This window comes from Mytilus edulis, unplaced genomic scaffold (assembly GCF_963676685.1).
Source record: "Mytilus edulis unplaced genomic scaffold, xbMytEdul2.2 SCAFFOLD_152, whole genome shotgun sequence".
Lineage (NCBI taxonomy): Eukaryota > Metazoa > Mollusca > Bivalvia > Mytilida > Mytilidae > Mytilus > Mytilus edulis.
The window spans coordinates 36,944-63,381 of NW_027267656.1; the positions used below are offsets into that span (position 1 = coordinate 36,944).

Below are 26,438 nucleotides of genomic sequence, written 5' to 3' on the forward strand. Positions count from 1 at the left end.
GTTTGTCAGAATCATTTGCACACAAACTCCAATACGTCTGCAATTTTCGTTTCAAGGTTGCAAACTTTGGTTGTAGTAATTGATTATACAGAATGTGTACCTTCTTTTGTAAATTGGCATGAATAATAACTTGGTTCCCACGGATATTGGAGGGAAATTCCTCATATAATTCATTAAGGCAGATATCGATGCACTTCAACATGTTTGCAATCTTTGTGTGAAGTGTTGTGGATTTGGGATGAAAACTGCAGGAGTAAATTAAGAAGTCCACTTAGGGAATTGACATATTTGTGTCTTTACCGTTTCTTTTAAGCTAAAATAGTTTTGAAGGTTACAACCAAAATCAAACAAGAGTACATACGCTGAAATGTCTCGCCTGATTAAATTACTGACCATTGTTGAAAGTCTTAAAGAATTCAATGTTTTACTGAAAGCATATTACAGACTCTTAAAGTTTAGTGATCTATGAAAATGAGGTCAATGGCAAGTAAACCGCGTGTCAGACAGACATCGACACACTTCAATCTTTTATACACCGAATAAAGTTGACCAATTGCGTATGCTAATCACAAAACAATCAAAAACACAAAAACTTAACATTTGACAATTGAACCATGAAAATTAGGTCAGATTATGCCTTACAATCATTTCATACACTAAATATAGTTGATCTAGTATTGCTTATACTATAGTACTTGAAAAAACAGACACAAGTACAAAAACTTAAAATTGACCAAGGAACCTTGATAATGAAGTAAAGGTCATATGGTACTGACTAGACAGACAGACTAGTGCATCTTATTATCATTCCATGCATACATCAAATATAGTTGACCGATTGCTTATAGTAGAACTTGAAAAAGAGACAGAAACTTAGCATTGTCCAATGAACATTGATAATCAAATCAAGGTCAGATGATACCTGACAGACAGACATGTACCCATAACAATCATACCATACACCATATTTAGTTCACCTACTGCTATGGTATTTGAGAAAAGGACATAATCACGTAATTCTAACCGTCATCACAGATCCATGAAATGAGGTCGAGGTCGGGTGAACTCTTTCTGACGGAGATGTAGACATTTGAAGGTTTCCAATTTGCAAGCGGGAACCCATACACCAAATATTGATCAAGGACAATGAATTGACGAAAACTTCGTAACATAAGATATCTACATACAAGATATGAAGCATCCATGCAGGTCTTCTACCTTATGAAATATAATTGGAATATTTGTATAAAGCAAATGCTTAACACTATATGCTTTATACAAATTGTTTATGCCGCCTCCAGATAGTGATACATACGCATACAGCGACAATTGTCGAGGGCGAGACAAAATGTGTAAAATGGTCGCTTAAACTTTAAAGGGCAATAATTTCTATGACTGAAGAGACGATTGATGAATTCTATCATAGGAAAAATTTCTACCTTCGGATTACTGATCATTTTTGTTTTGTACATAGTTTCTGTCCGTCTATTATATTCTATATACTGTCTGAGGATTAGTAGCACAGTTGGTGACGTTAGCTATATATAAATAGGAGAGTTGGAACTGCTTAACATTTTAGAGCACCAGAGATTACCCTGATTTGTACATGTGCTGCTCAGTCAATCTTTAGTTTTCTGTGTAGTGTTTCGTCGTCTGTTTAATCATTTTTTGTTTTTTTTTATTGAGCAATGATGTTTGTTTTCTTTCACTTAAAAGATTTTCAATTGCCCACTCCGTATCTTCTTCCTCTTTTCAAGATAATAAAAAAAACTAAACAAGGAAGAAGAAAAAATGTATTTATGATATTAATCCCTGAAATGAGCCAACTGACAGTTAAAATAAGTATAAAAAAAATATCCCTTTTCCGGGTCCACCGTTTTTGTAAAAAAAACTGTGAACTTAAGGAATTAACTATTTGCATTGTAATGAGCTAATAAAATTGGTATGTCTCCGAACTCGTTTTTACGGAAATGGCCGTTATATGTGTTCATCTTGTCATTTCTGTAAAACACAAAAATATTTTTTTTGTTGATCTGCAAAGAAGAAAGTCATCTTAAATAGCATCTTTTTAAAAAGAATCATTTTGTCTTGTACCACTTTGGGATTGACCATAATCAATGAGAGAAAACAGTGATTTACTTAGGGATGACATCAAAAGATCAATATAGGATAAAACAAGAATGTGTCCTCAGTACACGAATGCCCCACTCGCACTATCATTTTCCATGTTCAGTGGACCGTGAAATTGGGGTAAAAACTCTAATTTGGCATTAAAATTAGAAAGATCATATCATAGGGGACATGTGTACTAAGTTTGAAGTCGATTGGACTTAAACTTCATCAAAAACTACCTTGACCAAAAACTTTAACCTGAAGCGGGACAGACGGACGGACAGACGCACAGACCAGAAAACATAATGCCCCTCTACTATCGTAGGTGGGGCATAAAAAACTTAATTCAAAATTGGGGGTGGGGGGATAAAAGTTGCTGCAAGTTTTGTTAATTTGACATCGATTTTACATATATCCATATCGGTTAATCAATTTTCCCAAATTAAGTTAAGAGGGGGACGGGGAGGGTCAGTGAACAAACTATGTGAATTAAGTTTTTTTTTATCCAACATTAAACTTTTGATGTCGTCCCTTAACTTTTATGCCGACAACTATCAGTCGGAAAGGGAGGTGTTTAACTTTGGTCATACTTGTGTATTAATACATGTACAAGACTCTGATTTTGAAGGAAACACTTATATTCTTTCAGTGCTTCAAACTGTAATGTTTTAAATCTTAGAAAAGCATTCAAAATGCCATTAAAAGTAATGAAAATTGCTTCATTGCCCATGTTTGATAAATTGTTTGTATGCAGCAATTGGATGAAAAGACATCAGTTTTGACTATAGTAAAGTCATTTACAGCAGCCGTGTTTATTTCATTCATTTAAATCTAGACATCAACAAATGTTATTCAAATATGATCAAATATTTATGACTAAGCAGGGGAAAGCCTTGCAGGAGAAGATAGATTACTGGTATGATTTGTCCAATTGTTACACATGATGTTCAGATTTAGGGTCTTTGACCAAACAAACAAACTACATGCTCCTATACATGATGAAAGACGAAACAGACGATGGCATCGGAATACAAATGACCAGCCGTATATGTATTGTTGATATTTAAAATAAGAAATGCAGTTACGTAGACCTATAATATGAAAATCTTCCACATACTTTCAAAAAATTAAAATCAGTTCAATGAAGTTTACAGGAGTAACGTAACTGTAGTTGAGGAATCCCCACCGTCAATTGGCGATTTGATGTTCGCAAATGCAATTTTACTGTCCACGCGTAGGGGAGACAGTAAAACGGAAATTTGCGACCGTCAAATCAAAATTGATTGTGGCTACTCTTCAACCACAGTAATGTTATTCCGATTATAATGCATTACAAAAAGAAATAATACGTTAGAGCTTGGAATAAATGCGTAATGTGTCCATGGGACACTGACGATGCCCCCTCTTACATAAACATGAAACATTATAAAGCATTACGTATTAATTTTATAACATTTGGTAAAAGCAAAGTTAACTTAAGTTGGAGAACAGAAACGAAAAATTCAGAAAACGACCTCATAAAAATACCCCGCGCGTTATGATCTCTTATATACGGAGAAAGACTAAAAACTAACAATATCCCGGATTTTATAGTGAGTCCGTGCATGTGTAGAGACACATATTACCATCCTTGTTTTTAGATAAATTGATTCAAAGTTTACTGATATGCATAGAAGTTTGTCTGATTAGAGGTTGTAAAATGTCCAGTGGCAAATACTTCAGGCATGTTCAGGACGACACAATACAATAGTTGTGTCTTAATGCATCCATAAAAAATTACTATTAGAACACTCCGTCAGTTGTAAAAGCGATTGATAATAAAATAAAATATATTTCAAATGATGTAAACGTGTGGGTTGTGTGCGTATTTGCGGACAAACCTTGCAAACTATACATTTGAAAAGACCAAGTTCAACATTCTGTCATTCTTAAAAATTATGCAATAAAAATATCTGAGAATATATATGCATCCTCTATAAGTAAAACACATGGCGCATTATGTAAATTTTTAAACTAAATTGACTAAAAGTGTCACAAAAATGTGCCGTTTTTCATTCAATCCTGCGTTTCTATAATTTGTATTTATACTCTAAAAAGTCGGAAACGGCGTACATCAGACTTACAAATTCAATTAAAGAGACAGCTTTTTTGTAAAATCACTGAAATTTCAGGGAATTTGTGAAATCAGGGATTTTGTAAAATCACTGAAATTTCAGGGTATTTGTAAAATCACTGAACTGCTTCGGGATTTTATAAAATCCCTGATTTTGACTTGTGATTTTACAAAATCCCTGATTTTGACTAGTGATTTTACAAAATCCCTGAAATAATTAAGATCTTTATTACAGATTCATCGATTAAATTCAGGGAATTTGTAAAATACATTCATTCACTTTTATTACGAATTTCTGTGGAAAAAGACTACAACAGTAACACACAATAAGTTTGAGGTTAATCTATTCTTTATTTCAATATTAAGTGAGCGGTTTGCATGCACAAAACAACTGACATATTATAGGCACAAATGTCTTGAAATCAAGAGCAAACATACACACAAAAGTTACTTCAAATAATTGAGGTAAAATTAAAGTGCAACATATGGAACCAGGGAAAATATGATAAATATTTTGGAATATTTTGTCAATCAGTCACAGAATCAAGCCAAAACAAGCTCTTATCACTACCTTGTTTGAAAGAAAGTTACTGTCTATTGTAGTTTTTCTGTATAATTACTGTAGAAAATAAAACCAATTATATCAAAATTTTAAAATCAAATATAAAAATGGAACATTAGGTTGATTGCTGTCATTAGAGGAGAAACAAAACATATGTAATGTATAAGAATTTGAGTGGGTTAGGGAATGTGATCCAGTGGCAAATATTACATGCATATCAGAGCAAGATCATCTTAATGCTGCATGAAAATTGATATATAAAAAGCAAATAAGTGTTGTATTATTAATTTGCTCCCTACAAAATAACATTTATATTCACAAAATAATAGTAAAAAAAGACAACAGAAAATATTGGTAATAATACTTTGTTTTGTACTTGCATGTTTATGAATAGGTTCTAACCAAGCAAAAATAAACAAAGTTTTACCTACTTTGGTCATATATCAGACACATGTATCACAAAGTGGCATAACTTTGAATAAGTTTCTAAACTTTCTCAACCCTCTTAATCCAAATAAAGTAAATATTTTGTTGATAAATGATAATATGAAGTTCTTCAATGTGGAGATTTGAAAAAAAAATGTTAAAACGGTATTCATCAGATGAAGATGTTTTAAAAATACTATGTTTGTCTTGAAGACATGTACAGCATAGTTAAGAAAATTCACATATCAATAGCTAATAGTGGTAGGGATGTCATCTAAACTAGTCATGCAAAAATAAGCAAATTCAGAGTAGTCTAAATATCCGTTTATATGCCTTTTAGTCATTATCATTATACACTAGTTCAGGCTCATAGTGTTTATTAAATAAATATATTTCCAAATCATTAGTGATTATTCATGTAGTCTATTTTATATTAAGAAAAACACATTTCTAATAGCATGTAATACTTTATTGTAATCAGGGATTTTACAAAATCTCTAGCTCTATTTTCAGTGTTTTTGTAAAATCCCTAACAATTTCAGGTATTTTACAAAATTAGTCGAGTGATTTTACAAAATCCCTGATTTTACAAATTCCCTGTAGCTGGTTTCTCAGATATGAAATTGTCATATTGTTTTTAGATACACAAGATACAAAGTATCTTTAGTAATTAATCTAATAGCATGCATATCTGCTATAGAGCTGTATGCACTGTACTGCATTGCAACGAATTGACACATGACGTTAAATCACAAACAATGACCTAAAACGTCACAATTACGACTTGGAAACCTTAGTTCGGAATCAGAGTAAAACAAAACTAAAAGGAAAAATGGGAGCATCATTTGCCAAGCTCAATTGCTGTGGAACAATACGTAAAAACAAAATAGGTGTTGCTACAAATTCGTTCGAGATAATAAACAAAATCGAAACCGAGTCTCGACCATCACCAGAAATATTGCAGGAGTTACAGAGAGTTGGAATTATTTCAGAACGTTCAGGTGGTTTGAGATTTATTGTAGAGACATTAACAGAAAATGAGATGACAAAACCAAGGCGACTTCCAGCTATCTCTGTATCTAATGTCTCACCAAGAAAAAGACTCGCTGACAAATCCAGGGCTAGTACGACAAAAGGTAATCTTTCAGATTAAAAAAAAAATAACTTGAAATTTAAATTTGAGAACTAACGAGAACTATTGAGAACTCCGAAGCTGATATTGAGAAATGACTGGAAATGTGAATTTGGGAATTAACTGGAAATGTGAATTTGGGAATTAACTGGAAATGTGAATTTGGGAATTAACTGGAAGATTGAATTTGAGTTGTGAAGCATATTATGCATCACACATGCAGCTATGTTCATGAAGACACTATTAAGAAACATAGTTCGTAGATAAGTATATAAAATCTACTGTATTTTTTATTCTTTTAATGTATTACTGGTTTCTTATTTAGGACTTTAAAGGGAACAGCAAATATATATATATATTGCATTTATGTAGAAAACGAATTTTTAACAACATTATATTTTGTTTTTCTCTTTTAGAAATCGAAAGTATATATGATAATGCAGATAAGAGACTTATGGTCGAGATTCGACGCATGGATGCCTTGGCTGATAAAGGTAATTCTAAAACTGATTCGCAAAATCATTTTAATGTACACATCATAGTTAATTCAGTGACTTTAAAGATTGATATTATGTTTATTAACGTATGTTGTAATGCGACCGAGTTATGGAAGCCAAATATATTCAAAATTAGATGGAGCACACAAACTACTTTGCTTTGCTCATTGTTAAAGGTCGTACGCTTATCTATAATTGTTTTAAATTTCTGTGTCATTTGGTTCCTTGTGAAATGTTGTCTCATTGGAAATCTTAACACATTTTCTTCTTTTTTTAAATTGTTAGATAAAAACATACAACAAACAAACAAACACAAAGTCGAACAACAACAACCCGAACAATCAAACGACTAGGGATTTAGCTGAATATACGGATTTGGTACTTTAACTGCTGTTTTGTTCGAATAGATAAATGTACGAAGCCTTGTCCTCTCGTAATACAATACAATACAATACAATTTTTCTTTTGTTGTATTTAGGAAAAATGGCTAAAGAATCGGAAAGAAGAAGGCAGGCAGCAAAAGAAAGAAGGGATAATCGACTTAAACAAAAAATCAGAAAAACCGAAAACAAATTAAAGAGAGGAAATGGAGTAGAAGGAGCTATCCCTCCGCCTAAAAAAGAAAAGAGAAGAAAACCTGCCAAAGAAGCTGAACCCAGACCAATCAAACCTGCCGTTTCCGTATAAACTTTACGATATCAAACAATTTTTAAAAAGTTTAACGAATAACTATTTTTTAAGGTGAATACTTATTTAATATTGTATTTCTTTAATTTCAACAAATAAATTTAGTTTTACTTTCATACTTTAAACATGGTTTTTTTTTGGAAATGGTTTGTGTTTGTTTTACTTTGAATATGATAATGGAGATGGAGAATGTTTCAAAGAGACAACAACCCGACCAAAGAGCAGAAAACAGGCGAAGGCCACCAATCATTATGGGTCTTCAATACATCTAAAAATCCCGCTCCCGGAGGGGTGCTTAAGCTGGCCCCAAAACAAAAATGTGTACTTATGTCAAAAGCTCCTGTTTAGGACAGGAGCAAATATGCGTATGGCTTAACATGTGTTTTTCATAGATCTACTACCCCTATCTCTAGCCAAATGTAGAAAAAACAAACACACAGCAATACGCGCACAGTAAAACTATACAATGTATTACATCAGGTAGCGTCCTACAGTGTAAAGACGCTATCAAAATATTGATTTTGACAGCGAAATCCACATTTGATTGGTTGAAACTATCCCACTTGAGGTCGAGCAAAACATCATATTCCCATCTGAACGTCGGGATTGCTTTGTGCGACGTTACCATAAAACATTTACCGCTGGGCCTAGAAACAGTAGACAAACTAAGAAGTACTCAAATAGTATTACAGTAATGCAACTTCATACAAATTATCATTGTTCTGTCATGGCACTACGGCTTCTTCCACGAATAAAAACTGGCAGCCACTAAATATCCCAAAAGTAGGTCCTATCAAACTAAGGGGACGACCATATTTGATATTCTGTTGGGGGGGGAGGGGGCAGGAGGATTTGTTTTGGATCGGTTATTTATTTTTGTAAACTAAGAGTCATGTTATCTATTTTCTGCACTATTGAAGCAAGATTTTTCATTTTCATTAAAGTAAGGGACTGATTATTTATTTTCACAACTATATTTATAATATTCGAAAACATACAATTTTTAAATTCGCGGAGCGAGGAACATTTTTTTAAGGGTTATGGAGCCACTGAAGGCACAAGAAGCTTAAGAAGAAATGATGCTTTTTGGGTGTTCCCCAGACCCTTTCTTATTTTTGGTCTCAAAGCAAAATGTATTCATTCAGTGTAAGACTTAAGTTTTTAGGGACAACATCAATAGACCAATATGCATGATAAAGCAAAAATGTAATTCACATACTTGAAGTCTGGGGCTTCCGTTTTTTAAACTCATGATAAAGTAAAATAACAAAAATACTAAATTACAAAAGGAATGCAACACTGCCAGAATACAGAAGGGCAATAAATGAACAAAAGACAAATAAATAAGAAACATTGATCCCGAAAAATCAGGGGCTAAGTCTTAGGGAGAACAGAACTCGCTTCTTGCAAGGCACTCGACGTGAAAACAATTTGATATGGAGACAAGCGTTTGGTTTTGAAATTTTCTACATGAGGCATTTGTAGTTACGGCCCTGTTAAATAAAAGTGAGGTAAGTGTTGCTGAGAAAACATACCTCAAGTTAAATGAAGCCAATTTACAGACATTTCAAGTATATTTAAATAATATTTATACTTTTATTATTAAACAATTTGGGTAGTGTTTGCTGAAGGCGTTTTTTTTTTTTTTTTTGAAAAAAGATGAATTTATAAAGAATCTGGTGCCATCTCATACTTTCGATTAGACCTGCTGAGTTATTTATTTTCAATACATTGCAAGTCGGGTAATTTATTTTCAAACTACCACAGAACATTCCATTTATTTCTGATTATTTAGGCTGAGTTATTAATTTTTAAAATCCTCCTGCCCCCCCCCCCCCCACTAGAACATCAAATGGTCGTCCCCTAACTCCAGTTAACATTAAAAATTGTCATTCAAAGTCATTAGACCATGTCATCGGGGTCATGGCATCAAAACAGTCATCAGACTGATATTTACTGATAGTAATGCAACTGAAACAAAATTTCATTGATTTATCACAGTCAAGTAGTGTCAATTAAACCAACTTAGGCAGAATACTTAACATTGGAAATTGTTCATTAATTCAAAGTTACTAAACCATGACTATGGGGGACAGTCAGAGCATCAAAATAGTCGTTTAACAGATGTGTACTAATAGAAATGCAACTGCATATCAAATAGTAATGATCTATTGCAAGTAGTTCCTAACAAACTAATTCAACAGAAAACTTAACAATTATTGATGCCTCTGCCCAGTCCTTGCCCATAGGCGGATCCAGGGGGGGGGGGGGGGGGGGGGGCTGGGGTGCCCGGGCCTCCCTTTCGTGGGAAAAATTTGGTTGATTATATAGGGAATCACTGAAGCATGACTGGAGAGGCCCCCCCCCCCCCCTTAGGTCAGTCAGAGGGCCCCCCTTAGGAAAAGTTCTGGATCCGCCACTGTTAAATGCCAGAAAAGCAATCCCTATGTCTCGCCTGCAAGACAAAAACAAAGTGCTTGTATGAACTGAAGCCGGGTTGAGGATTTCTTTAATTCATCAGTGGACGTAAAATATTGCACTGTTAGGACAAAGGAGAATAACTCCCAATTTTTTAAGGACATCGTTGATACTATAGTAATGATCTATTGCCAGTAAAAGTAATAATAATGATCTATTGCAAGTATAAAGAAATTATACTCTTAGGAGATTTTAATATAAACTTTTCACATATAAATCATACAGTTATCGGAAATCAAAAATGGAAGGACTGTATTGATTTGTATGGTTTACAACAAATTGTACATAAACCGACACGAGTAACAGATAAATGTGCAACTACCATACACCATATATATACGACCGATGTAGACCATATTATAGAAGTAAAGATGCCTAGTTATGCTGTCAGTGATCCGCATTATCCTGTTTGCGTAACAAGAAAACTTAACCCCAAAATATCAAAAATGGAGCATTTGTCCATAGAATATAGATCATTCATAGGTCAAGTCTTGCAGATATTTTTTCCTTATTTCTGTTTTCCGTTTTCCAGTCTATTTAGATATGAGTCAGAAATGAGACTTCATTATCAAAGGGCAATAACTCCAATAAGTGGCCATCAGACGATTTCAAGACTGGTAACTTATTTGTAGATATTGTCTTTGAATATGTATCTGTCTATACAGCTACTTTTGCATAGGTACTATTTCTGTACTTAAAATCTGTAGTACTGGAAATTTACTTGTAATATTTAGTATTATTTTTTTACTTTAAAATTATTGTTATATTTAGGTACTTTTCTTTTCCAGTACTTGATTTGTACTCAAAATATTGGTACAAAAATGATACCAACAATGAACACAGTATTCCATGTTTGAACATCATAACTTCATGAGATTTGAAAAAGGCAAACGTTCAAAATGATGAAAATGTAACCGTGCAACCAAAAATCTGTAGTACTTAAATTTCAAGTACAAATCAAGTACTGTAAAATACAGGTACATTTACTTAAATATTACAATAATTCGTAAGTAACACAATAGTACTTAATATTAAAAGTAGATTTCAAGTACTACAGATTTGTGGTACATAAATAGTACCTATGTAAAAGTAGCTGTGTATACTACCAGGAGTTTTTCAAATATAAGGTAAAAACGCAAAACAGTGGCATCCAGAAATTTCCATAAGTGGGGCCCATTGACTGCCTAAGAGATGGCCCACTCCGGTCATGCTTCAGTGATTCCCTATATAAGCAACCATTTTTTTCCCAGAAAAGGGGGGGGGGTATGTGCCCCCCCCCCCTTCTGCAAAACAATTGCTATCAAGAGTGCATACGCTGAAATGTCTCGCCTTCTTTACTAATCATTGATATTTTGTTGATGACCCTAAATATAAAGCTTTATTAAACTATAGTCATATAAACTTCACATTAACCAAGAAAATTAAACATTGACAAATTAACCATGCCTGGCAGACATGTACAGCTATTAATTCTTCCATACAACAAATATAGTTGACCTATTGCTTATGGTTTAAGAAACAGACCAAAACATAAAAACTTTACACTGAGCAATGAACCGTGAAATGAGGTCAAGGTCAAATAAAACCTGTATAGACCATAAAATATTTCCATAAACCAAATATAGTTTACCTATAATTGCATATAGTATTAGAAAAAAAAAGAACAAAACTCAAAAACTTAACTCCGACTACTCAACCATGAAACTGAGGTCAAGGTCAGATGACACCTGCCAGCTAGACATATAGACCTTGCCATACACCAAATATAGCAGACCTATTGCATACAGTATGAGAATAAGACCAAAACACAAAATCTCAACTTGACCACTGAACCATGAAAACGAGGTCAAGGTATGGACTTGACCACCAAAACTTAACCTTGTTTACTGATCAATAAAATGAGGTCGATGTTAAGTGAAAACTGTCTAGCAGGCATGAGGATCTTGCAAGGTATGCACATACCAACTATAGTTATCCTATTACTTATAATAAGAGAAATTTAACATTACAAAAAAATCTTAACTTTTTTTTCAAGTAGTCACTGAACCATGAACATGAGGTCAAGGATATTTGACATATGACTGACAGAAACTTCGTAATATGAGGCATCTATATACAAAGAATGAATCATCCAGGTCTTCCACCTTCTAAAATATAAAGCTTTTAAGAAGTTAGCTAACACCGCGGCCGCATCACTATCTCAAAATCACTAAAAATCATCTTAAACAGGCAATAACTCCAATTATCTACAGATTTCAATTCATTGGACTTGTTTGTAGATCTTGTCAGTTGATCATTTTTGGTATATAAAGTTTCTCTCTTTTTATTTTAGTTTTTCAGATATTGAGCAAACATGACCCAAAAAAAAATTGGTTATATGTGTCAAGGGCAATAACTCATATAAGAAGATGTCCGACAGTTTTGAAATAAAAAGACAATGTGATCAAATCATTCTGAACATTTTTGCCACAGACAGATTTCTCCATTCATAGCAGTTTTCAAAAAAAAAAAAACCAAACCAAACCTGCATTTTTCCTTATGGTCTTTTTTCACCCATGTCAGTCATTGGCAAATGGGGTCATCGGACATATTTAATAACTAGATACCATAATAAAGGTTGTGATTATGTTTGGTGGAATTTGGCCTTGTAGTTTCAGAGGAAAATATTTTTTTGAAAAAACGATGTCTGACAATGACGATGGATGCAGAGGCCAAGTAATGACAAAAGCTCGGTCAGGTGAGCTTAAAGGATATCAAGTCTGAAAGCTATCTCAGTGGAATCTAATGGTAGAAAGACAAATGGCTAGCCATAATTTTAAGTAAATATTCAACAAGTAACTTTAATTAACTTTATATAAGAAAACAAATATATGTACAATTGCAATTATAACATAATAAGAAGTGAACAATAAATGATCAAACTGGCCACTTACTTACCTATACTGTTACAAATGAATTTCAAGTAAGGGGTCATCAATAATTGTCAACCATTTTCCAAAGTGTAAAAAACATTTTCACAGAAAGCTTTTTTTTTATTTCCGGATTTTTTTCATTTCCACAGGGTTCACTCATTGATGTCATCAAATAAATAGTCAGATATGTTTCATGTTATTTCCAATGCAAATTTCTGTATTATAAACTAAACTTTAATAGACAGGATCTTCTTTTTATGAACAATCATGATTGATTCTTGTCTTGAAATCTGAAAATGGTTGATGTACACTTTATGAGGGAGGGTGGGGGGTCTGAAAAAAGTGTATGTTTTGTACACTTTGGAAACGTGTCAATAGTTTAGACACTGACCACAACATGTATCTTGACAACGTTCAATATTAACGGTTAAACATAAAAGGTTTTTGAACACATGAAGGTAATTGGAATGGAGTGTGGTATGGCTGATCTCGTAATCATGCTTCTGCTAAATGAGTCAGCATGAGTCAGGATGAGATTTGTGATTCTACGATGAGTTGTTATGTCCCAGTGGATACCGTCACCAATTCTGCGTTGAAGCTGACCACGGAGATAGTAATGAAGATCTAAAAAGTCATATCCATTCGAAAATATTATCTGTCGAGCATAAAAATTAGCCTCTAAAACATCCAGTCTTAATGTCGAGTTTAAAATTCAATCTCTGGAATAATAAAGCCTCCTTTAGCATCTTTACTTTAGGTAAAGTAGCATTCCATAATACTAAACATTCTTCTGGAAGGCATTCTTTGAATCTCTGATATAGTTTATCTAAGTTTTCCTTGTACATTTCGACACTTGCTTTACCATATCTGAAAATGGAATAAAATTTTTAAATGACGCAAGCATAAATATAAACTACAGGTAAAATTATTTTTTCTTGTTCATATTTTTCTTGAAACTTATACTGCAGATCCAGTTTTTAACCTTTTTGTATTCAGTTTTGTGATTTTTTTAATATGTAATTCAAATTATCAAAAAATTCCTACAGTATTGTATACAGAATTTCTGAAATAAACTATGAAGCTCCTTCTTTCTTTAACTAGATGTGTCAATGCGACACGAATGGCCCCGTCCCAAAAAGTTGAAAAATCTGCAATTTCAATATAAACACATGTGGACACAAACATGATGGTAGCCTCACATATCAAACATCAGATCAAAATCTGGATACATATAGAAAAAAAATCTGTATAACTGTGATTTTCAATAATTTATCAAAGTCCAAAGGGCGTAATTTCAGCAAAAATTAGCGGAGCAGAACTAAGCTTAAACTTGATTGACCTGTAACTCATCATGGTTAACTCACATACCAAAAATCAGTCCAATATCATGAAGGCGTTTAGAAAAAGAGACTGTATAACTGTGATTTCAACAAATTCTCAAAGTCCAAAGCCCGTAATTTCGGCAAAAATTAATGTAGCGGAACAAAACTTAAACTTGATCTGTAACTCATCATGGTTAACTCAAATACCAAAAAACAGCCCAATCTGAAGGCATTTGGAAAAAAAGTATGTATAACTGTGATTTTCAACAATTTCTCAAAGTCCAAAGCCCGTAATTTCGGCAAAAATTAGTGGAACGGAACGAACTTAAGCTTGATCTTTAACTCATCATGGTAAACTCACATATAAAAATTCAGCCTAATATCTGAAGGCGTTTAGAAAAAAAAGTCTGAATAACTGATTTTCAACAATTTTTCAAAGTCCAAAGTCTGTAATTTCGGCACAAATTAGTGGAGCGGAACGAAACTTTAACTTTATCTGTAACTCATCATGATTAACTCACATATTAAAAATCAGCCCAATATCTGAAGGCGTTTGGAAAAAAAGTCTAAATAACTGTGATTTTCAACAATTTTTCAAAATCTAAAGCCCGTAATTTCGGCAAAAGTTAGTGGAGCGGAGCGACACTTAAAATCGATCTGTAACTTATCATGGTTAACTCACATACCAAAAATCAGCCCAATATCTGAAGTCGTTTAGAAAAAAACTCTGTATAATAGTTTTTTGCGGAATGACGGAATTACGGAAAAGGGTAAAACTATAGGTGGCACGGTAGTATTTGCATTCCAGAATTTAGGTTTGCTCTTTTGTGTACCCTTCTTAGGTAAATGTATCTAAACAGTGTGATTGGACATCAACTGAACATACTTTCCCAAACTGAGGGATGAATCAGGTGTAGAAAAACATGAAATAATTTTACATACAGATGAAAATGAATTTTTGAGAATTTTTTTTAATTTTGTATTCACTGCACCATAAAAGACCTAAAAGTACTAGTGGCCTTAGGTTTTTGAAAATAGCAAAAAAGTAAACGGTCATGATACATATTTAAATTCATTTCTGAATAGTAAAATGAAAGTACTTCAGTTAACTGTGAATGTAGAATTTTTTGCAGTGTTAGAAAGTGGTGAAAATTCTAAAAAGGCTATCATTATCCCTTATGGGCCAGGAAATACTACCGTGTCACCTATATGGCACCGACAACTTTGTTGCGGGGCCATAATAAAAAAAATCACAAGGTTACAAGTGATGTGTATCTGTATAACAAGGAAAATTTACAGAAAAGAATAAATAAACTCATCATAGATACCAGAACTAAATTTAATATACGCCAGACGCGCGTTTCGTCTACAAAAGACTCACCAGTGACGCTTGAATCCAAAAAAGTTAAAAAGGCCAAATAAAGTACGAAGTTGAAGAGCATTGAGGACCAAAATTCACAAAAAGACACTTCAGCAACCCATTACCCAAATTATTTATCAACTATAGTTTTATAAAAGTCTCCTTTTGGAAAAAAATGGTTCTTCATTTCTAATTAGCATACTCATCTAAAGGTTGTTATAGTGTAATATATTCAAAGGTTGTTATAGTGTAACATATTCAGTCAGGAGTACAACTTGTATAAGTAATCTTTATTTACTTGAAGAAGTTTAATGTTTGAATTATCTCCCCTTAATATTCTCAAAAATTTACTTTTATAAGTAAATTCTTTTTATAATTCCATAAAATTCTCAAGTTTTGAGATGTAAAGTTATGCCTTTAACCAAATATTATTGACCTACCACTTGTGGTTCCCCATAAACTGACCTAATCACAAACTAATACATGTAAAATAAGCACAAGTTTTGATGTCAATAGACCATGACTGAGGGGGCAGGGCCAGAGGCGGATTTAGGGGGGCAGGGGGCCGCCCCCCCCCCCCTTTTGGGAAAAAATTTGGTTGCTTACATAGGGAATCACTGAAGCGTGACTGGAGCGGACCACCTCTTAGGTCAGTCAGTGGGCCCCCACTTATGAAAATTTCTGGATCCGCCACTGAGGGCCAAATAATCTCCATGGAAATGAGATGCTCCAATGCTTCTATAACTGCATACCAAATATGATTGACCTACCACTTGTGGTTCACCATAAACTAGACCTAAAATATAATCACAAACTAATGCATTGTTGACGCCGCTAAAACAGCATACCTTTGTCTCGCTTTTTGACTCTTTACTCGTACAAGTAGTACCCCTGGCTGACATTATACAAACTGTAATAGGATTTGATAAGATACGATTGGACTATCTTACTTACAATAATTATGGGATATATTTGTACAAGTCTGCATCCCAAAAATATTATGTTATCAAAATTAATTATTTGAACTTCATCTGACTTTGCTGGTTAAAACCTTGTGTTTAAGTTTGAGAACATTTAGGTGGAGGCACAATAAAGAATTGGAAAGAGTCTGGGAATTGGCAAATTATGCAATTTTTTTCATTCGCTAAGGATGTACTTTAGTGAGGTTTTGGACTAAGTGTCAAATGTTCGGACTCCTTGGTGTTTTTCCATACGATACAAAGTAAAATAGTTTGCCCATAACACCTATTTATCTTTTAACATAAGACTTAACCAGGTGCTCCGCAGGGTGCAGCCTGATATTACCGCAGAGGTCGTACCCTGAACAGTTGGGGCAAGTATGGACAAAACATTCAAGCTTGATGCAGCTCTGAATTTGGATTGTGATCAAATTTTGACACTACATGGGTTTCTTACACAAAACAAATGTCAAGATCATACAAATCTATTGCACACTATTGTTTAATTAAAGATTTCTTCTTGTTCAAACTTTTGAAAAAATATGAAATTCGAGAAATTTGGAGAAAAAAAATTGAAAACTACTAGTCCAAAACCTGACATTTTTTTATACATAATATACAAGTAGTGTTAGGGAGGTAAACCTGAACAAACCAAACAGTGTATGTTAAATGTTTTTGAATTACCTCCCTTACGCTGCTTTTAAATTGTCTTTTGACCAGAAAAACTTTGTGTTTCCCCTTTTTTGCCCCATATTTCTTAACTATTGGGACTATAACCCCCAAAATCAATACTAACTATTCCTTCATGGTATGAAAATGTGTGGCATAATTTCAGATAGATTCATACACTTAAACACAAGTTATTGTTTGAAAACTACAAAAATGCTTATTTTGGGCCCCCTTTTTGGCTCCTTATTCCAAAAACTATTGGGACCATAACCCCCTAAATCAATCCTAACATTCTTTTTTCAATGGTATTGAACCTGCTGGTGAAAATTTATAAAGATCCATTCACTAAAACTAAAGTTATTGTCCAGAAACTAAATGTGTCTTCGGACGATGACGACGACGACATGATAGCATTATTAATGATTATACGACGCAACATTTTTTTTGCGGTCATATAAAAACTCATAAAAGGTCATTTGACAAAATTTAAGCAGATTCTTGATTTTTTTCTTTTGATTTGAGACATGAATAATACCAATGCTAATATAAGGTAAAAGTCCGTGTCAGCCTTTTCCCGCCATATTTTATAAATTTCAAATATCTCAAAAAGGAGCTCCATGACCTATCAATATCTTTAGCTTATTTTTATCCTTAACTAATACTCTTCCAGCTTAAAGTATCAATTTTGAATTCTTGATTTATTAACAACTTTCAACGTTATTCCACATGAAATCAAAAGATAATAAATATATTCCAGAGGAAATAAATAGTACAGTCATTACTTACTTTTCACAATTTGAGGCTTTTCCAAATGCTGATTTTGGTCCAAATCCGCCTTGACGAAAGCAGACATAGGAGCTCGTTGAACTTAGTTTGCCGAATGCCTTAGATGGCATGCCAACTGATTTTTTGCATATAAAGCTTTGTAGATGTGGTGTGATGGCCAGTGAGAGAACGTTCCATCAAAGTTTAAATATGAAGTGGGTGTATAAAGCAATTGTTATAGTCCAATGTACAACATTTAATAATGAGGAAAACCTATACCATATATTCTGCTAAAAACAGCCCCGATAAAATAAAATGTGAAAAAAAAACTAGAAAAGCTAACTGTTATATATATATATATTTATGAATTATGTCTTAAAGAAAGAAAAATGGCAGATCTATGTAACCAATGCACTACAGGCTCGAGCCCTAACCCTCTCATTAACCTGGTACACTAGTGTAACAGCACATGATAAAAAGAAACATGTACAGTTGCAATTGGCTCAACTTGAAATGTCGATACAAGGCACAAAACAACATATACATAAAATATCGCCAAAGGAGCAATTGTAGTATCTGATAGTTATTTCAAAACAAATTACAATTAAGAGTTAAATCATGTATCTTAAGTATTAGTCAGTATATATCCAACGGTTTTAGGTAAAGACGTAAAAAACTCATGAACTTGTGCAATGCCAAATATAAGTAAAAACTATCGAGAGGATATACGATCTTATGAGTTCTCTCATAAGTGTGCATATATTGTAATAATGTTAAGTGATGTTTTGATTTAACAGGTATGGCAAAACTTTCTACATTGTAGCAAAGTTTTTTTTTGTTTTTTTTTTAATGAAAGAATTTGGTAAGGGTTGACTGGGAAATATACTATTATATATGGTCTGACCGGCAGTAATATCTGACACAAGTTGGCCACCCGTTTAGTTGTGTAGGATGTAAAAGTACGCATTCACGTCCAGTCCGAATGGGAATATAAGATCCAATGTCTCGTCACGTCTCGTGTCGAGAGCACCATGCTAACTACACTGTACGAACTCTTGCAAAAACTTTATGGGAGGTCCATAATGACCTGTTGAAAGGCAACATTTGTGTCCTTATTCAATATACCTCATTTTAATCAGTGGCAGTCTACATGTAGTATGTGTTGCTACTCTGTGCTTATCCTGAACATGCATGACATATTCGCAAGTGAACGTTACGCAACCATCAATCAGCCATTACATACGCGTGTCATTAACAAAAAAATGGGTCCAAGAATTGTTCAGTACCAACTGTAAAACGTATTTGTTATTGATAACAATTAAGACATGAAAGAAGAAACAAAGTAAATGTCTAAGGTTAGGTTGATGATTGATGCTTTGCTCAACCACATTATATACCGATGACGCCAATGGTAACTGGGGAATATACAAATGGTCCCTTTGATCTTCTCTGAAATAAGTCAAATTTGAATGAGTGCATATGAGTGGGTATAAACTTTAAGGTGCTTATAGTAACCAGAATTACCAATAATTTAGATTTTGGCACCACACAAGAAAGACTGTAATGTTTGAAGAAATTAAGCATAATCTTTATACCTTAAAAATTCAACAAACAAGAAAACATAATTTAAGAAAGCAAACCAGTTAATTTTAAGAACTATCTCTTTATCTTTACATCTTCGCATTTAACAAACTGTATTACTATTGATGGCTATAATTTATTTGTTCATTGTATACACATATTATTTAGCCTTAATGTAACTCTAAATAATCTATGACCCCAACCCGGGGGAGGGGGTTACTGACTCTACTTTCGGGTATAACTGTGCCGAAAGCCTGTTATAACAAGAAAACCTTGCAAAACATACCCTGTTCTAAAGAAATATCGAAAAACATACCTTGTGTCTAGACAAGCTCAGAAAATGTTTACCCTTTGTCTAGACAAGCTCAGAAAATGTTTACCCTTTGTCTAGACAAGCTCAGAAAATGTTTACCCTTTGTCTAGACAAGCTCAGAAAATGTTTACCCTGTTCTATACCGTATAAAATAGATGCTATTATAGGCTTCTATTCATGGTTCACTTTTGCAAAAGATATTCTTTCTGAATCTAACATTGATATAGATAGACTAAAAACCTGTAATAATTTAAAACAATTAAAAAATATTAAAAGCTATATTAAACCCCAAATAAACTCATATTACAACAACCTGTTGATGGATAAGTTGAAATCTATTGATGATAAAAGTAAATTAAATTTTTATAAAGGACTTGAGCCAAATCTATTGATCAAACCTTACCTCTCTAACCCAAACTTTGAATTTAGAAAATTAATTACAAAACTTAGAATCAGTGACCATTCATTATTAATTGAAAAAGGAAGGCATTTTAAAATTCCTCGCGAAGAGAGACTTTGCAAAAAACGCAAAGTTCTAGATGATGAGAAACATTTCTTAATAAATTGTTCTCATAATTCAAATATTAGATTAACATATTTTAATTGCATTACCAGAGAAAGTAATTCATTTGCTAATCTCACTGACAATGACAAAGTTATATATATACTTAACCCATCAACACCAACACAAGTGAATAAACTAGGATCCTTTATAAAAAAGTCAATGGAACTGAGGACAGGGGACCCTTTAATATTTACCTGAATTTGTGTATATATATTGAGTTACTTAGTTATTGTCTTTATTTGTTTTTGTTGTTGTTTATATATGTCACAAACTGTATAGTTTATACGGCAATAAAACTTTGAATTGAATTGAAAAATTATAGACACGGGTTCTAGACTGTATCTTTAACAGTTAAATAAGCGATCATGTACTAGACACATACTTTATTTAAACAAAAAACCTGTTCTCAGCAGCAGGGCATGAAAAGGCCAACCTGTTCTAACCGGCAGACATGATTACTGTCTATATCAAAAAGAAGATGTTGTTTTGAAAAAACTTTCCGCAAAAGACCAAACGACACAAAAAATAAACAGCTATAGATCACCGTACGGCCTTCGGCAATGAACAAAGCCCATACCACATAGTCACTGAAATGACAAATGTTAAACAATTTATACGAGAAAAATAACGGCCTAATTTAAGAACAAAATAGTGAACAAAAATATATGTATAACCACTGAATTACACGCTACTGGTTTCGGACAGGCACACACAGAATATGGCGGGATTAAACATGTTAGTGGGCAGCCAACCCACCCCCTAACCGTACATTGGCTGTCGTATGGTAAGCACGTTCAAAAATACTATCAAATTAGAAATTGGACGTGAACGTGTATATATATGCTTAGCCATAGTTGCACCTGTCGAGTTATTGTATTTCCCTACCTATTTATTGACACTTTCGTATACCTAAGGATTGTTTTGCATGTACAAAATATCTCCAAGAGTGTTTCGACAATTCAACGGATATTATGGGTTGCTGTCTGCATGTTATAGTGGTAAATATTTTTTTTCAAACATGGATATTGGTTATAATGATGTCAAAGCATGATTTAAAACATGCAAAGTTCACTGACAAACGCTATATTGTGTCAACGAAGCGTACAGTATAAAAAGGTGCAATGACAACGAAGCGTACACAACATGAAAATACACACTTGAAAAACGTGTTTTTTTTTTGTTTCTAGATACAAAATAAACATACGCACTTTATAAGTTTGTTAATTTTAAACCATGAAATTTTCAAAAATGTATGTTTTAAAAACTATGAGGTACGAGAAACATTAAGTTTTGAATATTTAAAAATACAAAGCACGTTTTATCATCGATATCGTCGTGCGTTTTTTTATGTTTGTATATAAAAATGTCACATATTTAAATTTAAAAACCTTTTAGTAACGAATAAGTATTATGGCAAAGAATATATTGGAGCAAAATATCCGAAGAGTAGATATGGGATTCTTTTTAAAAGTAATAATTCCTTACTGTCTGAACTCAGTGTTACATGGTGTGTTCGATTCGAACGCGTTAACGTCCGGTTTCATCTGTATCGGGGTTATAGTATGAAATTCAAAACAGTGTAGCTGTGGCCATTGATTGACACATTAAAATCATCCATTGACTGGGACAATTTAGGTGAACGTTTGTATGTAACGACCAATGCTCACTATGTACTTTTTAAAGATACTTAAACTATGGGGTCACCAAAGGTTCTCAACACCTTAATAAAGTAATTCGAAAAATTAATCAGAAATAACACGATATTTTGATTTATATCAATTATATAAATCAAAACACAAAGGTTATTCCTGATTAATTTTTCGAATTATTTTATAATTAAAGGCGTTAAGAAACCTTTGGTGACCCCACAGTTTAAATGTCTATCGTAGGTACGTCGTGAACAGTGGTCGTTACAGACAAACGTTCACGTAAATTGTCCCAGTCAATGGATGATTTTAATGTGTCAATCAATGGCCATAGCTACACTGTTTTGAATTTCATACTACGTAACCCGAATAATCCAGTCGTTATATTCCGACTCACTATCGATCGCTACATGAGAGGACACTGACCGATAGAGGGCGCTGAATTATTCGAGTTAGGTTATACGTGGTGATTTAGGTACCTGTATTTTAAATTATTAAATGATATGAGCAAATAAGCCCTAATACAGATAAATCAGCATGTGCAATACTAAAAACGTTTCACTGTCGATATAAATCAAGATTTAATATTGCTCTTCGAACAGGGCCAATACAGAAAAAAGCGGGAAAAAAGCCGTATTAGCCCTAGGGCTAATACAGGACGTTCACTTCCGGTTTTCAATTTTATTACGCCATTACTTAACTCTGGAAGTATCGTTATGCATAAAAACATTTGTATAATATTTTTAAATTAAAGTCATAAAATAAACAGGTTAAATGATGTGCAATGTTTTGTAATGTCTTAAAGTTTTGAAACGGAAAAAACGAGGGCCAATACGGAAAAAAGCGGGAAAAAAGCTGTATTGGCCCATGGGCTAATACGGGACGTTCACTATCGGTTTTTAATTCTCTTATAATCATTTAATAAAAGTGTTATGAACTGGCTGTTTCTGTATTGGCACTGGTATAGATTCTCGGTCAGCTGTATTGGCCCTCGACCCTACGGGTCTCGAGGCCAATACAGCAAACCTTGAATCTATACCAGTGCCAATACAGAAACAGCCAGTAAATAACACTATAGTATTTGATTTGTACTAAAAATTTTGGTACAGAAATAATACCAACAGTGATCGCAATATTCCATGTTTGAAAATCAAATATTTAGAGATTTGAAATAGACAAACTGCTGAAAATGTAACGGTGTAACCAAAATTCTGTAGTATTACGATTTCAAGTACAAATCAAGTACTGTAAAATACATGTACCTAAATATTACAATAATTTTAAGGTAACAAAACTGTACTGAATATTAAAAGTAAATTTTCCGTACTACAGATTGTTGGTACAGAAATAGTACCTATGCAAAAGTAGCTGTGTACAAAAGGAAGTTTGAGATCGATTTTGGGGATGATGGTCCCAACTGTTTAGGAATTAGGGGCCCAAAACAAGCATTTTTCAAGTTTCAGGTGGATGTTCAAGGTGCATTAGTCGTTCTATGTATGAGAAATTTAATAAAAGATGCATACAAAAACTTAAAATCTACCCTTCCAAATTTATCATACACTAAAATTGTATGATAGTTTTTCAGATGACAAAACAAAACAATTGCATCTCAATTATTGCAAAAATAATATTTACTCAATTAAAAAAAATTAAAGTATTTCCAAAATACATTTTAACTACTAACCTGTGTAATAATATTATAAACTTATATCTATCTGCTTCATAAAATATTCCAATTTCCACTCTTCTTTGTTAAAGAAGAGGGACGAAAGATACCAGACGGACATTCAAACTCATAAATCGAAAACAAACTGACAACGCCATGGCTAAAAATGAAAAAGACAAACAGACAAACAATAGTACACATGACACAGCATAGAAAACTAAAGAATAAGCAACACGAACCCCACCAATCTCAGCTGCTCCGGAAGGGTAAGCAGATTCTGCTCCACATGTGGCACCCGTTGTGTTGCTCATGTTATAACATTTCCAGTAAATAGTCTAATTCGGTAGGTTACATTCAAGGGAAGGGAATTGAAGTTACGACGTAAGGAACATATCCGATATCATCGGTGAAACGGTTATTCCAAAACGGTCAACCAACTCGTGAAGGCGTCCGTAAAATTGTAAGGCACACTGATCTAAAATAATAATTATTTGCAAGATCATCCTGTTTAAAAATTAAAATACAAATGAACTATAAAAATGTATATATATGCACTATACCTTTTATTTTTGAATTGAAATAGGCTCTTTTTACATCAAAATCTCTAACAGAAAATCGACCATTTTCATTAGTTGCACATGATCCCCTTGTTAAACCATGTAAGTATAGCTCTAACATAGATGCTGGATTTCCTGCATAAAATCTTACAGAGTACTTCATATTTTTCAGGATTGAAGTCGTTTGTCACCAGGACTAGTGAAAAATGTGTTTCCTAAAAATATGGAAAATTACAACTTTTAGTGTTCAAGGAGCAAGTACCACTCTGCTGCAAACTTTGCATATATTGATAATTTTTAAAAGAATATTGTGCTGACAGTTTAAAGAGAATTTAAACTTTGTAAATATAATATTATTTCTAAATCAAATCAAAGTTCATGAGAAAATCTTGAAACAGTTATTGATCAATTGGTTACTTGCTCCTGAACATACACCATCGTCATTCTTGAAGATATAAAATATATGATTATGATTACCAATTGAGACCACTCTCCACAACAGACCAAATGACGTAGAAATAAACATACATGTGCACATGTCATCATATAGGCTTCAACAATGAACAAAACCCATTACAAGATTATAATTATTGGAATATGGATTATATCATTAAATATGCTAAAATATATATTTATAAATGCCTGTTAAAATTTATTGATTTGATCTTTTACAATACATTTTGAAGAAATCTTATTTCTAGATTTCTTCAAAATGTATTGTAAAAGAATAAGATTTCTTCAAAATGTATTGTAAAAGATCAAATCAATAAATTTTAACAGGCATTTATAAATATATATTTTCGCAGGTCTTGAACAAAACGATTGATTAATCATTCCTGTTTCAAGAGTGTGAAAAAATAATGGTATCAAAATTTAAAATTTGAGCTTTTGTTATTGCAAAACCTATCTCATTTCAAGTTTCAAATCAACGAATTAATATTTTCATTACTAAAAAAAATACCAGCAGGGATATAGATATATTTTGTATCATAAAAATCTGATTGATGAAATAAGGGTATAATTCATACATGTAACATATTTCAATGGTTATATAATGTATATGTGCAACGGTAGTTTACCGTATAGCGGGTTATTTTCGTGGGTGTAAAAATTTGCGACTTTCATTGAATAAGGTATACAATATATTTTGGCGGGTATTATTTTGGCGGATTCAAAACTTGTATCTATACCTTTTCATGTGCACTTTTATATAGTCGAAATTTAATTTGGCGATTTTGTTCTATCCTCGAAAATAAGCAAAAATTTACACCCCGTGAAAATAGCCCTCTAAACGCGGTATACAGGCGTTTTTCAATAAAAGTGTAACTTTCAGACTTAAAAAAATGGAAAACCAACTTCTCTAGTGGACATATTCACATGTTTTATTTTCCCCCACAATCCCTATATTGCAATAGTAACAAGAATGATTCTTTTAATCAAAGCGCGTACTAAGCTGTACACTCATATTTTTTATCATAATTTTAAAACCAGATACCGAAGGAGATTTGACCCGTTTTGTAGTGGACATTAACAAAAATACGATATCACTCTGGTCCATTTGATGTGCTGAATTTTGTTTGCCAACAATTAAACTGCCGTTATAAGCACCACTTCTTTTGTAAGACCCTAATGTTTATATCTCTTGCAAGCATTGACAATGATTGATTTTATAAAACTGTTTATTAGCAAAATTTAATGACTTCGTTTCGTAGTGGACATTTTGTCAGGGACACACCTTCTAAAATAAAAAAAAAGAATCCTTTGTCAAAAGCTGTTTGTTAAGATATGTTGGCTCTAAACATACCTTTGAATAATTAAAGAACTTATACTAAGTAAAAATAACATTTATTTCTACTTTTATTTTACAATATTTTAGAGTATGAATGTTGAACAGGTGGTCTAGGGACATGCCATTTTGGTTATTTTGAACCATTCAGGAATCAATATCTTATTAATCCCGCTAAAAATAGTATAATGTTTCTTTGCATAACAATGTTAAATCTAATTCAATGTACTGACTGCACAAAAGATTACTTGTAAAGATCAAACACATTTTTTTAAAAGTGTCTGGGACAAGAAATCACGTTTTTATTGAAAAACGCCCATACATGTAGAT

At 33.0% G+C, this 26,438-nt stretch overlaps 1 protein-coding gene across 1 annotated transcript; it reads left to right on the forward strand.

Moving 5' to 3' along the window:
* Positions 1 to 5,996: 5,996 nt before the first annotated feature.
* Positions 5,997 to 7,654, forward strand: LOC139505726 (uncharacterized). The gene is made up of 3 exons (XM_071295204.1): positions 5,997 to 6,349; positions 6,762 to 6,839; positions 7,321 to 7,654. The coding sequence occupies exons 1-3, from the start codon at positions 6,046 to 6,048 to the stop codon at positions 7,527 to 7,529; spliced, it is 591 nt and encodes a 196-aa protein (XP_071151305.1). The 5' UTR covers positions 5,997 to 6,045; the 3' UTR covers positions 7,530 to 7,654.
* The last annotated feature ends 18,784 nt before the right edge of the window (positions 7,655 to 26,438 follow it).

Coding starts and splice junctions, on each gene's coding strand:
- LOC139505726 (XM_071295204.1), top strand. CDS start 6,046: ATGGGAGCATCATTTGCCAAGCTCAATTGCTGTGGAACAATACGTAAA. Junction 6,350..6,761: donor CAGGGCTAGTACGACAAAAG/GTAATCTTTCAG, acceptor TTTCTCTTTTAG/AAATCGAAAGTATATATGAT. Junction 6,840..7,320: donor GGATGCCTTGGCTGATAAAG/GTAATTCTAAAA, acceptor TGTTGTATTTAG/GAAAAATGGCTAAAGAATCG.